Source organism: Fukomys damarensis, unplaced genomic scaffold, assembly GCF_012274545.1.
Source record: "Fukomys damarensis isolate Sample0158 unplaced genomic scaffold, DMR_v1.0_HiC HiC_scaffold_27, whole genome shotgun sequence".
Lineage (NCBI taxonomy): Eukaryota > Metazoa > Chordata > Mammalia > Rodentia > Bathyergidae > Fukomys > Fukomys damarensis.
The window spans coordinates 21,624,492-21,640,973 of record NW_022900939.1 but is presented as its reverse complement, the minus strand read 5'-3'; the positions used below and the strand labels follow the sequence as shown (position 1 = coordinate 21,640,973).

Genomic DNA, 16,482 nt, shown 5'->3' with positions numbered 1-16,482 from the left:
AACACAATCCTTTTGGTCACAGATAGGTTTCCCAGGTGACCCATTTAGTGATTTTTGTCCCATAATCAGTGTTCTCTGGTACAGGCATGAGCTCAGTTGCCCATCTTTGCAGAGTCTAAATTGCAGGCTCTAAGGAAATGAACTTGTCTGGCAGCAGTGACCAGTCTTCTTTCAGGCTCACTCTGTCAGTTTAGAGGGTTTGGAAAAAAGCACTGATATTGCTTTTCTGGGTGCATTTTACAGAAGCGGAAAATGGAAGAGAGTGATGAAGAAGCTGTGCAAGCCAAAGTCTTGCGGCCCTTGCGGAGCTGTGATGAGCCCCTTACACCCCCGCCCCATTCACCCACTTCCATGCTGCAGCTCATCCACGACCCAGCTTCCCCCCGGGGTATGGTGACTCGGTCATCCCCTGGGGCTGGCCCCAGCGACCACCACAGTGCCAGCCGTGATGAGCGCTTCAAACGGCGGCAGTTGCTGCGGCTGCAGGCCACAGAGCGCACCATGGTACGGGAAAAGGAGAACAATCCCAGCGGCAAAAAGGAGCTGTCTGAAGTTGAGAAAGCCAAGATCCGGGGATCGTACCTCACTGTCACGCTACAGAGGCCCACCAAAGAGCTCCACGGGACATCCATTGTGCCCAAGCTGCAGGCCATCACGGCCTCCTCTGCCAATCTTCGCCATTCCCCTCGTGTGCTAGTGCAGCACTGTCCAGCCCGAACCCCCCAGCGTGGGGATGAGGAGGGGCTGGGGGGAGAGGAGGAGGAAGAGGAGGAGGAGGAGGAGGAGGAAGATGACAGTGCAGAGGAGGGGGGTGCAGCCAGGCTGAATGGCCGGGGCAGTTGGGCTCAGGATGGAGACGAAAGCTGGATGCAGCGGGAGGTCTGGATGTCTGTCTTCCGCTACCTCAGCCGCAGAGAACTTTGTGAATGTATGCGAGTGTGCAAGACGTGGTATAAATGGTGAGCAGGGATACAAGGGGTCAGGAATAGGGGCGTGGGAGTAGGTGGCACGTCTTCCATACAATAATGGAATATACCTTAGCATCTGAAGGAGTCAGTGGACTCCATTTGTTGGCTGAGTCCTGTTAAAGATACGGCAGTCCATTGTGTCTGCAGATGTCATTAGAAGAGTTTGACCCTTTGCCTCATTTCTCTGCTCTGTTTCCCCAGCTGTCTAGTTTGAGGGTGGGAAATGATCTGGGAGATGGATTTGTACACTATATGCTAAATCCTCAGAGTCTTACAGGCTAGAAATCCTAACACACAACATAGTCATCAGTTCAACTCATCATATGTTGATTCAAAGTCTCTGATGTGCTAGTCATCTTCTGGTTTTGATGATATAGATAGCTATACCTAAAGCTCCTCAGAGAAGTGGTCATGCTCTCCAAAATGAATTTGAGAAGCTTGTGATCTTCCACAGTTTTAATTCTATCAGTCCCCCAAACCTGAACCAGGATTCCTTTCTCCATCAAGCAGGGTCCACTTGTGAAGCTTCCTGAGACTTAATTGTCCTTGTTCATGAGACTGATCATTTCTCAAGTTGAACAGACATTTAATGGGAGGAATTCTTAGTGGTGATGAACAAAGACCTTTTCTGCTCGGCATTGTGGGTTTTACCTTAAGCTGTAAGATATATTCCTTACAGCTGGGTCATACCCTGTTATAGTAGTTCTCAACATGTGGCATCTTGCCATGGGCATCTCCCTGTGAACTTGTTAGAAATACAAATTCTAAACCTCCATGTTATCACATGCCTGTAATTCCAGCACTGAGGGAGACAAGACAGGAGGATTGTAAGCCCAGTCTGGGCAACTTAATGACTCTTAGCAAGACCCTTCTCAAAATAAAAAGGGACTGGAGTGGAGCTCAGTGTAAAGGCCGTGGATTCAATCATAAGTTCACCCCCCCCCAAAAAAAAAGAAAAAGTGTAGATTCTGTGGGGCAGGTCCAACACTGCACTCTTGAGAGCCCTTCAGGAGCCTGCTCAAGCTTGAGCACCCCTTCTCTATGCTCTGTAGCCAGCAGCTTGCTCCTGCCTTAGGAGTTTGATGTGTCACTGGTGAAATCTTGTCAGTCTTTAAAGACCATATTTTCTGCCAGTACATGTTTATTTCCCAAGTCAGAATTAATATGTGATCGCTGGGGATTTAGCTCAGCAGTTCTGTGGCCTGCCTTGCAAGCACAAGGACCCAAGTTCAATCCCCAGTACCAAAAAGAAAACGAAAAAAATTAATATGTGATCAACTCAGATTCTCTTTTTTTTTTTTTTTTGGTACTGGGGATCAAACTCTGGTCCTTGCACTTGTAAGGCAGGCAGCAGAACCACTGAGCTAAATTCCTGGCCCCAACCCAGATTCTCTTTTAATACTTTTTTGTTGTTGTTTTGTTTTGTTTTTTGAGACAGGGTCTCACTATGTAGTTGCTGGAACTCACTATGTAGCCCAGGCTGGTCTTGAACTCATAGCAGTCCTCCTGCCTCAGCCTCCCAGTGCTGGGATTACAGGCGTGCACCACTATGCCTGGCACTACTTTTCTTTATAGAGCTAGTGGGCCCTTGGTTTCCAGGCTAGGGCACCTAAGATAGTCATTATGTGCTATCTCCTTATCCCATCAGCCAGACTGCACGGAGCCTGGAGGTAGAAAATATAAAGTGCTAACTGAAAGCCTGCATGTACAGTGTAGTGTACAGCCTGTGGATTTGTAGGTTGCAATGGAAAGGTAGGTTCTCTGTTTCAGTTCTGGACTGGGCTGGCTAGAAAATGTCAAGCTAGCACCAGAGCAGAAACAAACCTAAGGCTAAGGGAAGGCTCTGGGCCTGAGGCAGTAATGAGCTTAAAGTAGGGCATATTGTGGAGGTACAGAGTAGCACCCTGCATCTTAGGCAGCTGTTTGTTACTCAAGGGAGAGAATAGAGCAGGCCAAGTACCTTCAGATAGTAGGAAGGCAAGAAAAAAAGTTTTTTTTTTTAACTGGGGATTGAACTGGGGACCTTGCACTTGCGAGGCACGTGGTGGAACCACTGAGCTGAATCCCCAGCCCTCAGTAAGAACTATACTGTTTTAATATAAATGAAAGGGTTATGTATACACCTGTGCTGTGTTCTCAACCCCTTCAGAGGAAGTCAGAGTGAACTATTAAGTTATATATAGGTTTGTAAAGTGTCTGGTTGCTGTAGGACGGAGTTTTTGTCAATGCTGAGGCACAAAATGCCAGGGTGTGATCCTTGTTACTCCTTATAGAAGAATACAGGGAAGTGACTCAAAGTATTCTGCTTTTTCTAAAAGCCTCCAGCAGTCTGTGATGGGAGCTCCACTGATTGGGATATCAAGTTAATGACAGTTAGTTCTCCCTGATTCTGTCACAGGTGCTGCGACAAGAGACTTTGGACAAAAATTGACTTGAGTAGGTGTAAGGCCATTGTACCCCAAGCTCTCAGTGGCATCATCAAGAGGCAACCAGTTAGCCTTGACCTCAGTTGGACCAACATCTCCAAGAAGCAGCTGACATGGCTGGTCAATAGGCTGCCAGGTAAATGAATTATGCTGTTGTTAATGCTTCTTAGAATTACTTTAGGACCATTTGGGTTTGGAGTCCCAAGTTATTGTTGCTTTTCTGCTTAGCAAGAGATTTCCCTGGGGTTACTTTACTGCTGGTCTCAAAGATATCCCTGGACCAGTGACTGCAATGGACAGTAAAGAACAGGATTAGATGCTGCTATCCGCCCTGCAGGTCTCCTCAGCACAGCCACTAAAGGAGAAATACATTCAGGTGTGCCTTGATCAGCCCCTTGTAAGCCATTGGGCATTTTTTGAGGTCTCAGACAGGAGGGGAGTCAGTTTAACAACAAAGCTAGATATAAGATACCACAAAAATCTTTGAACTTCATTATTGAAAGGACATGGTTCCTCTCCGCATTTGCTTAAAAATCCATTCACTTTGTTCTGGTCAGCTGGTAATTGACACTACAAAGAGGTTAGCAGAGTACATTCCATGTTTTTGTTTCCATTCATTGCAGGACTAAAAGACCTCCTCCTAGCAGGCTGTTCCTGGTCTGCAGTCTCTGCCCTCAGCACCTCCAGCTGCCCCCTTCTCAGGACCCTTGATCTTCGGTGGGCAGTAGGAATTAAGGACCCTCAAATTCGGGACTTGCTGACTCCATCAGCCGATAAGCCAGGTATCCTCTGCCCCTTATTTCTCTGGGCTTGTCTTGGGGTAGCTTGGACTTTCCACAGATCTCATCCTCAAAAGCTAAGGTAATCTCAGAATTGAAGCTGTGGTCAAAGAGTGCAAAATGACAACAGAATAATGGACTATGTATAAATACTATTTATAAGCAGATAGTTACCTACAACTGAAGGAGTAAGTCCATTCTCTGGGTCAGTAGAATTAAGGACTTGGAGGAAACAAGGTGAGGAAGTCTCACAGAGCTTCATGTTGGAGATGGAATGTCAAAAGCTATTACCAGGATAGTCTAGAAAAGCATGGAGCCGTGGGTAGGGGAGGAGCATTCCATACATACCCATGCACATGAGGCATGATCTGGCTCTGGGAAGAAAAAAACCTTAATTTCCTAGAAACTGCCCTAACATGCTGCTTACTCCCTAAAGGCAGGGTTGCACATGGGCAGTTCTGTTAGCCCCATCAGAGGGGCTTGGCCAGCAAGTAGCTGATACTGCCTGGAACTTTGGAGCTGTATTAGAGAATTAAAGAGTTTTGATTTAGTTTTTCTTGCCTGTGCAGGTCAGGACAATCGCAGCAAGCTCCGGAACATGACTGACTTCCGGCTGGCAGGTCTTGACATCACAGATGCCACACTTCGCCTCATCATTCGCCACATGCCCCTCCTGTCTCGACTCGACCTTAGTCACTGCAGCCACCTTACAGATCAGTCCTCCAATCTACTCACCGCTGTCGGGTCTTCCACTCGTTACTCCCTCACAGAACTCAATATGGCAGGTATGCTGCTGCTGTTTTCCACCCTAAAGGTTACCCCCACCTCCTGGAGGTCCCAGGCCTTCTAGAACTTGGCCATTAAACAGTGATTTGGGGTCTGTTGATTGAACTATTTCCACTCATTTGAACTACTGGCTGAGAACTAGAGTAATTGAGCCGGGTTCCCTCATGCATTGCCACCATCCAGCTACAGTTTGGTCATCTCTTGTGCTTGATGTTCATAGTGCTGGGTGAGGCAGCAAGAGGTCATTGTTGATAGTCGTCTCTGGGCCAGGTAGTAATAGGACTTAAGTGTTTTTGTTTAGCATTTTGGGGAAAGATGGCTAGGGAAACTAAATGGTAGAGGAGGGCATCTGTGGCAGTGCATTTGTGATCTGACCTCATGACCACTTTGCCTACAGGTTGCAATAAACTGACAGACCAGACCCTGATCTACCTACGGCGCATTGCCAATGTCACCCTGATCGACCTTCGGGGATGCAAGCAGATTACTCGAAAAGCCTGCGAGCACTTCATCTCAGACTTGTCCATCAATAGCCTCTACTGCCTGTCTGATGAGAAGCTGATACAGAAGATTAGCTAAGACATGCCCAGCCCAAACTGAACAGGAAATGGATCTTCCCCAGCCTCCCCACTGTGGAGAGCCTCTCCCTGACCCTGCACGGGCTCTGAGGCCAGCGTCACACTCCCTCTCTGCTCTTCTGTCCCTGAGCCCTTCTCCCACAGGTGGGTTAGAGAGAGTGGACAACACCAGGTTTGCCTGCCTGCTCCTCTCCCTCCCAAGGAAAAGGGAATAGCAGTTGATGTGAGAGGAAGGAAATCACAGGCTGTGCTGTCGCAGTGCCTGTTCACTTGCTCATCTGCCAGGAGGCTGGGCATCTGGGGGATTTGTGCAGCCTTTACCTGTACCATGCCCCAGGCCCCTCCTCCCCACCTGTGGCCCCAGCAGTGCCTGGTTCAGAGCAGACTCCAGGAAAGAAAGCAGTCCTGTCTCCATGGCCAGGTTCTCCTCATGGTGTCCAGTGCGTGTCTCTCCTCTGTCACACTCTCCCAGCTCCTGCAGGAGGGGCCAGCAGCCCCAGAAATGCCAGGCCCAGCAGATCCCACTGGTGCTGTTGATGTCCGAAGCTTCGGACCCATGTCTGTGCTTGCCATCCTTTCCTCTCCCTGAGCTTGATGCTGTCCAGCATTCGTGCTCATTCATGTAATACATTGTACCTCCTTCCACCTAGCCCGACTTTCCCACTAGTCTTCTCTGAGGTCCTTGTTGCACTTAACTGGGGTTGAAGCTCTTTAGAGGAGCTAGAACTGTACCCCAGGGACACGCCCATTTCACTGCTACCCAGGCAGATTCTGAGACAGGCACCATCTCCTTATTCTCCCTCTCTTGCCTCCCACTGACTGCCCTGTTGTTCCACGTGTCCTCCTTCCTGCCTGAATAAGGCTTTCCCAGGATGCGTGTCCTCAGAGGGAGTAGCCTTTCTCCCCTACCAGCTGAGGGGAGCAGAGGACTGGCCAAATCCCCACCTGCCTCTGGGCCAGGCTTTTCCAGGCCTCTGGTTTAGTGTGGCCCTCAAGCGCCCCAGGCCTGTGTATTGCCCCATCGGCTTACTGACCTGGTGGTGCCTTTTAAGGGTCAAGGGTTCCTTCTTGGAAGCCAGTCACCTGCCCTCTGCTTATAGCCGTGGAAGGGGGTGTGCATGTGCCTCTGTGTGTGGATGAGTATGTTGTGTGTGTGTGTGTGTGTGTGTGTGTAGAGGGAAGGAGGGGAGTGTGTCTCCCACTCCACCACCCTTTGTCAAGCCCCATCAGCTGCCCCCTTTTACTTTGCATTGAACGGCCTGTCCAAAGATCCTCTCTCTAGGGCAGCAGAGAGCTTTTTGCACTTTAAAAAAAGAAAAGAAAAGAAAAAGGTCGGAATTTCTTCTGGGTCAATATTTAAGTGTGAGGAGATGCTCAATAGCAGCAGCCTGTGGCAAGAGCTTCTAAGTGATAGATGCAAATTTGCACTCTGCTCCCCATCTGTAAGGAGATAGCACAACCTTTGCCCTGCCTTCTTGTTCTCCAGCCTCATCCCCTCCTGGTCCCTTGACTGTAGCCCAGTCTCAGGCTTTCCACCTCTTAAACCTGCAGTGGGGAGGGTACAGAGCCAGGCACCAGGGCTCTGAAGTATGAGCCACCCCAAGGAGAGACATCAACTGCACCCTTGCCACTGCCAAAGCAATAGAGGCAGAGGGCCCCCCGCTTGCCTCCTAGCCCAGCTTTGACCCTGGCATTAACTGACCTTCTTAGATGAAACTGGGTCCTGTTAAGAGGTGGCCTTGTATCTGTTTCTTCCAATCTGCTGATTCTTTTGACTGTATCTTAAAAACAGCAGTCTGCTCCCATGACCCTCTGTCCCTTCATTGGTCTCTAGGCCCCAGCAAGTCTGGGGCTAAAATGTTGAGGAAATGCCAGTGACTTATTCCAGAGTGCCTCAGTTAGGGGAACTTATCTGTAAAGAACCCTGGGTATTGAGCAAAAACATTATTATTATTGTTAATGACCTATAAGCTTCCTGCTTTTGTTTCTTTGTTTTGTTTGTTTGTTTGTTTTGTTTTGCTTTTTGGTTGCTCCTGTGGAAAATACTAAAAAGATAAAGTTCTGTTTTGTTGTCTTTTTATAAAAGGGGAGGTGGAGAGACCCCTTCAAGAGCAGGGATTGTGCCGGGAGAGTGCCTCTGATTTTGGGACATTTCATCCACAGAAATTTCCAAGCTGATGGTTTGTTTGGGGTTTTGGTTTTTGTTTGATTTTTGGTTTGGAAACAAGCATTTTTACCATGCACGTAAATTGGTCAGCAGAAAAGGGAGCCCAAGATGGCAGCAGATGGACCGATGCCCTTTTTGGGTTTTACTTTTTGTTGGGACTGAGGGGAAAATGGTTTTTAGAGGTGAGGGTTGGTCCACATGGAGGAGAGAAATACCTGTTTGGGGACAGAGGAACCCGGGTGTTCCATCAGCTTCCTGCATCTGCTCTTAGCTACAGCCTTGCCAGGAGAGCCTGCCCTCCTCAGATTGCAGGACCAGACCTCTGCCTCCATCTTTCCAAGCATCGGGGCAAAAAACCGCAAAGGAAAGGAAGAAATAATATAAAAATCACTTGGTGATTAAAAAATAACTGCTCCATAAATAAAACTCCTAAAGTCACTATGTTTAAAGGATTTCATTGTGTTGTTTTATGGGAAAATATTGTAAATATATATTTTTTGTTGCTGATTTAGAGTCAATCTCCAATGTTGTGCTAAAAATTTTAAATTAAATGTAAGCATTATGGGGTGAGTCTTAACGCTATCTCACTTGACACATTAGGGTTATTTTGGGCCAGGGAAGGAGGGAAGCTAGTTGGACTTTGTTTTGTTTTCTAAAAATTCTCCACTATTGGTTTTAGAAAGAACAAGAACATCTTTCCTCTTGACACATGGATATGGGAGATATTTGTGTAATAAAATTTTTAAAAGACAAAAAAATAGCCTCCAGTGGGAAAATTTTTGATTTGGGTTTTGTTTTTGTTTTTAAATAAAAAAGCTTTAAAAACAAAAGCTACCCCTTTCTGCTTTGGTGTGTGTGCCTTTGAGCAAGTGTGTTGGAAGGTGGTGCTGGCTGTCAAGGCCACGAGTACTGGGTTAATGGCTCTCATCAGAAGCAGCAAGCAAGACTATGGTGTCCAGTCTCCTTGTTAGCTTTTGTTGTTTCAGTGTCAAAAGGTACCACTTGCTTCTAGAACCACCACGTATATTTCAAGGGAAACTTTCTGAGACAAGATCTCACCAGGTTGCCCAGGCTGGCCTCAAACTTGAGATCAGTTTGAGTAGCTGAGATTTAATGATCTGCCACACCCAGCCAGGTTAAATGTTGAGATTAACTGAGTCATCTCAATTCATGCCCCAAGAAAGTAGTAGTCTTTTCTGAACACTGGAAGTGACCCCAGCAGTGATCTCCTGAGAATGGGTCAGGCTTTTTTTGGTGGGGGGGGTTACCAGGGATCAAACTCAGGACCTTAGACTTGCCAGGCAGGCATGAGCGTTTTTTTTTTGTTTGTTTGTTTTTGGTTTTTTTTTTTTTTTTTGAGACAAGGTCTCACTACGTAGTTGAGGCTGACCTGGAACTCACTCTGTAGCCCAGGCTGGTCTCAAACTCACAAGCGATCCTCCTGCCTCAGCCTCCAGAGTGCTGGGATTACAGGCATGCACCACCACGCCCGAGCCGAGGCATTTCTGATCTCACCACCAAGCCCATTTCTAAGGCCAAGCTCTATTCCACTCCTTGGAGTCAGTGCCTGCTCCAAGTAGCCAAGTAGATGAGCCGTGATTGGCATTTCCCCCCCACCTTGTCCCTATGATTAGCATTTGTCATTTGGCACATTAGCTTCCAGCCTCTAAGCACTTAAGTACTGTCAGAGAATTGGGTGGGTGCTCCTTACCCAAGTACCATGTCCCAGGAGGGTCAAAGTCCCACCTAGGAATTCCTGAGCAGCTCTTGTCACTCCCCCCAGGGACACTGGCAGATGCCTGCCAATCCTACTCTCCTGAACCTACAAAGGCCATCTCTGCTGCATATTCCAGAAGCAGACAGTATTAAGAGGATGGGCTGGTCTGATGGTTCCCTGAGGATGGATATGGATGTGGCCTTATTTTGATGTTACCATGAAAAAAAAAGTCAATTTTCCCTCCCCAGTATCTCAGAAACCCTCAACCTCTTGGTATTCTCCTCACACTAGTGGAAGCCACCACTGTCTGGAGCCTTAACTATAGCAGTAACTCTTTAAGTGTCCTCACAATCTCCAGTCTAACCCATGTCCACATTGGCAGCCAGAACATTTCTTTTGCAAGACAGATTCACATATTTATTTTCCTTGCTTAAAACTTTATTCAATCTCAGGACAAAATGTAAATGTGGCCCTCGGAGCTACCAAGCCTTTAGGCTTTGTCACTCACCTTTGTACCTCCTGCTCCTTTCCACTGACAGCTAACAGAGTTTTGCCATCTCTGGGCCTTTGCTTGTTCTGTTCCCTGTGCACAGTATGCCTTCCTCAATTTACACGTGACTTCCTCTTGGAAGTCATTTCCCACTGCTGAAGACTAGACTGGATGTTCCCAGTGTCTTCTGGCATCCTCTAAGGTCCATGTCCCCACCTGGCCCAGAAATTCCACAGGACAGAGATGAGTCTGTGCCACTCACGCCTGGCATCTAGACAGCTTGGCACATAACAGGCCCAGGAAATACTGAGGAAATGTCCCTATCAGCTCACATATACAGAACCCTTTCCCACCAAATTAATTCATCACTTTTCATAACTACTACTTACCTCCCCTCAGGCTGGCCTTGAACCTCCTGTCTCAGCCTCCCAAGTAACCAGGATTACAGGTGTAGGCCACTGCACCTGTCTTTCCTTCTACCTTGTGTGGACATTGCTTGCCTCTAGTTGAGAGGAAAGGAGGCTTTTTTTTTTTTTCCTTTTTTTGAAGTATTAAAGATTGAACTTAGGCATTTGCATGGAGCTACATCCCCACTGAGCCATTATCTTGAGACAGGTTCTCACTAAATTGCCCAGGCTGGGTTCAAACTTGTAATCTTCCTCAACCTCCCAGAGTGCAAGAATCACAAGCATGCACCACACAAACCTACCTAGAGCCCATTTCTTAGCTAACCACCATTCAGCTAGGAATTAATCTTTCTCAGGCGTACACAACAATCTTCAGTTAACCCTTCAGGGTTATCCAAACTCATCTCACCACCACCAGCTATAAAGTAGCAAGTACCATGGTTGACACACGAATTGGGTGCCTCTACCTAAGGGACGTTGAACTGAGTACCTCTATAGTTCCCAGGCTTGAAGTGTTACCCCACAACTTCTTTTAAATCTGAACACTCTGATTGCTTTTCACAGGCAACAGTGACAATAGCTGACATCTGCTGGGCCTAAATGGTAGCAAGTATTCTCAGCACTTCACAGGTAGTAATCACAGCATTCTCACAACCCTGCTGTCTCCGACTTAAGAAACTGAGCTATGGACATTGAACAGTTAGCCCAAAGTGACTTGGGCTCCCCAGCCTCCGTGTATACGTGTGATGTCATATCCTACTCGTACTGCCATCCCATGAGGCAGCTGTCTTCATCCTACAGGTGACAAAGCCAAGGTTCAAAAGGTAAAGTGTGGGTCTGAAGGCAGTGGCAGAGCTGGGACTGTGCAGCCTCTCATCCCTTGCTGAGTATCCCAGGTAACCTTGTCTGCTCTACATCCCAAAGCACTTTTAAACTTCTTGAGGCTGCGATAGCCTTTGCTAGCTCTACCCCCACCATCTGCCCAAGAATAGGGATATACAGAAATTTCCTGATCCTGATTATAACAAAAGGTATGGGGGTGGGGACGCCGGCAGGTCCAGCTTGGTAGATTAGTGCCCTGTGCGAGTATACACAGGGCCCCATGTGCCAAAGGGCTCAAACCTAGTTTCATGCTTTACTCTCACCATTCTAAAATTCTTAAGTTTTGAAAAAGGGGCCAGAGTTTAATTTTGCACAGGGACCTGCAAATGATGAAGCAGGTCTTGGGAAAGAGGTGTTCTTAGTCTCAGGGAAACCAACACCAGGCTGGTTTTGCCTAGTCTGGCTTCAGTGGCCAGCAGCAGCAGAGGCCTAGTACTCACTGGCTGCAGAAACCCATCCTCCTTTTACCAACTTTCAGGCCACAGCTGTGGGAGACCAGGCCAGAGAACAAACGTCGGAGCCAACAAGGGAATCAACAGTCCAGAGGACAACCAGTTTTACCCTCTACCTGAGACTGGCTTCGCCCTGCCTCTCCTTCCCCCATTGATTCCTCTTCAGAAACCCAAGGGTCTGGGAGCTCTGGCTGCTGACCCCAGAGTGGGCAATGTGGGAGCCAGCATGGCAGACAGAGGCACAAGGGGAGGCTGCACCCTGAAAGACCTAGGAAAGAAAAGCAAAGAAAGGGGTAGAGGGAGAAAACAAAACGAGAGAAACCTTGGGAGATCCCTAACGGAAGCCACGAGACAGGGCCATCCAAGATACTCCAACAGTGGCCCCTCAGCAGGACCTCTCACCCAGCCCATTGCTTCACACACTTTGTCTGCGTTCATCCTGCAAACAATCCAGTAAGGCCAAACTTAGAGGAGTTAAGCAACTTGTCCAAGGCATTCAGCAAGTTAGTAGAAGGCAGCGCTGAAATCCGACCCTAAGGTCTTTTCCATCTCCCCCACATCTCCCCGACACACACACATACATACACGATGAGTACCAGTAGCCACAGCGTGGGAACTACGAGGCCGTGAGCTGGAAACTCACAGGCCGGGAGGGAACTCCGAAGCACCAAGAGACAGCTGAGAACCCAGCGGGCTTCGGGGCTAGGCTGGGCGGAAGGCGCCGGGACACATGCGCACTGGGCACAGGTCTGGGGTGGGCGGGATCTGGGATGGGGGAGGGATGGAGGTCCACGTCCGCTAGAAGACTGGGAGGCGGAAGAGGAGACGGCGTCTGCGGCTGTGGGGGCTGTCTGACCTTGGAGGGTCCCCAAAGAGGCGCTGCTTTTGAGCTGCGGGTCGTGAGGAATCAGGGATCCCGAAGCCTTGGCAGGTCCTTGCACTTTGCGTGAGGAAGTTAAGGACCAGGATTGAGGTGGTGTGGGAGCCTCCTTGATTACCTTACAACCTACAGAGTCTCCTCATTGGCTATTCCACAAGCCTAGAAAACTCTCCTTACCCATAACTCACCTGGTTCCCTCGGGAACACGCTCTCCCTCAGAGGTTTACCTGACTTCACCTGAGGCTCTTATAAATGGCCTGGGGCCTCAGGAATGTTTAGAGCATTACATGAGATTGGTTGGGCTGCAGGTCAGCGCCCTGCATACTGTGAGAATTCAATAAATGTCAGCAGTTATTATTGTGCCTCGTTTGCTCATAAGTTCATGTCTGTCTCTTCCTGTGTTGGATCTCCAAGACCAAGCACCAGTGCCTGGCAGGTGGGAGGAGCCCTACAAACATCAAATCAATGATCAATAAAGGATCTCCCAGTAGACCAGCCAGAGTTTACTGGTGTCTGGGCACCTAAAGCAGGGAGGTGCTATCCATGTGAAGCAAGAGTTTCTCCAGATCAGGCCAGCACATGGCTGGGAATGCCCCAAACCACCCTCCTGCTCTTCAAAGCCCAGAATGGAGAAAGAGGGATCGGCAAGAGAGAGGTGACACTCTTGGGCCTTGGCATGTGCCAGTCCTTACCCTCACAAGCACACCATGTCATGAGCAAGACTTGGCCCAGCCTGTCCACCCTTCCCTGACTTCTCCTGAGTGCTTCCACCTCCTACAGTGAGACTCTTGCCAGCTTGCTTGGAGATGTTTAGGGCTCTTCTTGCCCAACAGACTGTGCCAACATGGAGTCCTATTTCTCTTTGCATTTCTAACTTTGTCAGGCCCCATGCTGGGGAAAAGGGATGCCACAGTGACAAACAGGGACACTGAGGAAGAGCTCTGTGAGCAGGATGAGCAAGAGCCTGCCGTGTGGAAAGGGAGGGGGTAGGCAGTCTAGGCAAGGGAACTGTAAAGTCAAGGCACAGAGGCGGTTGTGGATTGGGCAAGTCTAGTGACAGAAAAAAAGCCAGGGAGACTGGAGCTAGAGGGGCAGAAAGGGCTGAATTAGAGATGAGCAGGGCCAGGCTGTGCAGGTCTTTGGGCCATGGGAAGAAGGCTGTGGCTTACTCTAAGTGCAGGGGCAGGGGGCATCATTGGAAGTAGGGTTAATTCAGGCCTGTGAGAGCTCTACTGTAGAAAGGCAGGGAATCCAGAAGGAGCCTGATGCAAGCATCCAGGCAAGAGGTGGGGACTGAAACCAGGCTGTAGCAGGGAACATGGAGGAGGCAGGGCATACTTCAGAGACAGACAGCTGTAGCACTAATGACAGCAGGTGTGTATACAGGGACCAAGGAGAGGTGAAGGAAGAGAGAAATGGAACAAGACCCCTAGGAATTTGGAAAATGGAGGATCCACAATTGAAATGGGGAAGCAAGAAAGAAGCAGGTTGGACAGGGGCTGGGTGGTGGGAGCAGGAGCTCCGTGTGGGCTGTGCTGAGTTTGCAACACCTATTAGTCACCAGTAGAAATGCCAAGTGGTGATGTGTCCACAAGCTGCCAGCTGGGCAGAGATGAGCCTCCTCTCCCCTTTGCACTCCAGCACCCTGGCCAGACAGAAGCCAGCACAATCTGGGCACCAGATAAAGAGGTTGGTGAGAGAACTCACTGAAGTTGGATGAAAAGGTTTACAGTGGGCTTTCTGAGACCACCAGGGGGCAGCACCATCCCAAAGACCAGTCTCCCCAGGAGGGCCTTCCTCTCTCTCTCTCTCTCTCTCTCTCTCTCTCTCTCTCTCTCTCTCTCTCTCTCTCCGTTTTTCTTTTTTTGAGACAGGGTCTCACTATGTAGTTGAGACTGACCTGCAACTCACTATGTAGCTCAGGCTGGTTTCGAACTCGCAGCGATCCTTCTGCCTCAGCCTCCTGAGTGCTGGGATTACAGGTGTGTGCCACCACGCCCAGCCTTCCACTCTGTTTTTCAAGCCCAGAGTGTCCAGGAGCTCCTTTCCTATGAATGGGGGGTGGCTGGAAACCAGCTCTGTGGAGGGGTCCCAGCTTCAAGCCTGGCCAAAGAGGTAGGTCAGGCTTTGGGTAGGATGGCCCCTCCAAATAGCGGGAGGGAGGAAGGGCTACTTTCTGGAACAGGACGGTTAGGATTTCTGAACCACACAAAGACTCTGGTCTGACAAATTCACTGGGCAAAAATTTTTTAAATAGGGGTTGTTGCAGAAAACCTAAGCTAGCATGTGGGCTATGCTCACAGTCCCAAAGAGTAAGGGCAGGGAATGAGTGGAGGTTAGCAGCCTCCTGCTGTGGTATCTGATCTTTTCTGCCCCAAATTCTAAGTGCTCCGAGAGCTCATTCACTGGATCACCTATTCATTCATTCATTCATTCATCAGACACTGACTGATGCTTTTCTGAGTCTGGACCACCAGTGCACACCGGGGCAAGTGATGAACCAGGTAGTATCAGTTGTACAGGGTCTAACAAGCTGCTTCTTGGTGCCAAACAGACAGTGATTATATCAGACCTGTGTCTTAGAATGACATCTCTGACCACGGCTGAATCATGGTAGTGGCCATGGGTGTCCTAAGATATGGACAGATCAAAAAGATTCTCAGGGTGCCAGACAGAGGCTATGGTGATAAACTAGGGAAAGGGGAGGTTCAAGAAAGAGTCAAAAAGAATCTTGGTGTTTTGATTTGGCTATCTGGGTGGGTGGTAATGTCACACACTGAGACCTCAGCATCTCTAATTTGTTCTGCTTCCAGGTATTGCTGATCTGAGAAGTCAGCTGAGAAGTGCACAGGGAGGGGAGTCTCTGCCTTACTAAAAGGTCCTGGAGACTGGCGCATGCGCTGGCATGAGGATTGAGTTCTGTGTCTAGGGCTGGGGCTCTGCCATCTTGGAAAAGCCAGAGGTACTGAGAGAGAGGCATGTTGAGATGAGGGAGCTGCCTTGAGATACTCAGCTTTTCCCCCTCTGTGTGGGCTCCCTTCAGGGTGAGTTCCTTTTGCCAGGCAATACTGAGAACCTGTAATCTCCTAGGAGAGGTTTGACCCCTGTGCTGTGAAATCACCAAGAATGAGCTTCTGGATAGGATCAGGTACAGGGAAGGAAGCTGAGCTGAGCATGCTGGCCAAGGACCTGAGCTTCAAGGTCCTTGGTCCTGAAGTGGGAGTTCTGGAGCAAAAGGGGAGGCAGTGGGAGTGGGGTACTTTGGAGTCTGACTGTACTTGAAGGTCCCAGATTCTTGCTGAGCTGTTAAGGGTTCTGTGTACCAGGCTGGATGTCCAAAGTTCTGGATGTAGGTCTGGTCTGGAGTTGATGGTCCAAGTCCAGGTCAGGGACCTGTTCGAAATTCCAAGTCAGGGTTATGGTAGTGATCTAGGTCTGGGATTGGTTAGTAACCAGGATGAGATCAAGGCCTTGGCTTGCTGGAGGTCTGGGGTCAGTGTTGAAGTCTGGGTGTGCAGCCAGAGTTGTGATCTGAGGTCATAGTCATAGTCTGCCGTGGTGATCCAGGGTCTCAGTCCAAGTTCCTATTTGTCCTCTAAAGTCAGAATCTTCACCCAAGAACTGGTGTCAGGTCTTGGGTAGACAGTGGTGTCCAAGTTCTTATGGTCAGAGTCTGAAAGCTAAGTTCCAGGATCATATTGTAAAATTTGAGTCCAGTATCCAAGGTCCTTGTGATCCATGACTGGTGTTGCCGCTGGGGTCTGATTTTGGAGCATGGGATCCAGTGATGTGACTCAAGGTTGTAGCTACAATCTGGGTCTGAGGGCGTCTTCAGCCAGGTCTCCTGTCGTGTTCCAGGTCCGAGGTGGACAGTCGAGATCACTGTCAGGGACTGAGATTAGGGTCCCACGTCTAGGTAGAGTCTCCGCTCTCAGTGGCGCCCTAGGAGT

General features: G+C 49.0%; 1 protein-coding gene across 4 annotated transcripts in view; it reads left to right on the top strand.

Moving 5' to 3' along the window:
- The window catches only part of Kdm2a (lysine demethylase 2A), a 113,569-nt gene extending 105,630 nt beyond the window's left edge, over window positions 1-7,939 (top strand). For all 4 annotated transcript variants that reach the window (XM_010635832.3, XM_010635833.3, XM_033756738.1 and 1 more), the window contains 5 exons: window positions 244-959; window positions 3,367-3,530; window positions 4,018-4,176; window positions 4,743-4,958; window positions 5,357-7,939. In XM_010635832.3, coding sequence (XP_010634134.1) covers window positions 244-959; window positions 3,367-3,530; window positions 4,018-4,176; window positions 4,743-4,958; window positions 5,357-5,538 — 1,437 coding nt within the window. In that variant the 3' untranslated portion in view covers window positions 5,539-7,939. The remainder of the gene's footprint in view (window positions 1-243; window positions 960-3,366; window positions 3,531-4,017; window positions 4,177-4,742; window positions 4,959-5,356) is intronic.
- Window positions 7,940-16,482: the final 8,543 nt, after the last annotated feature.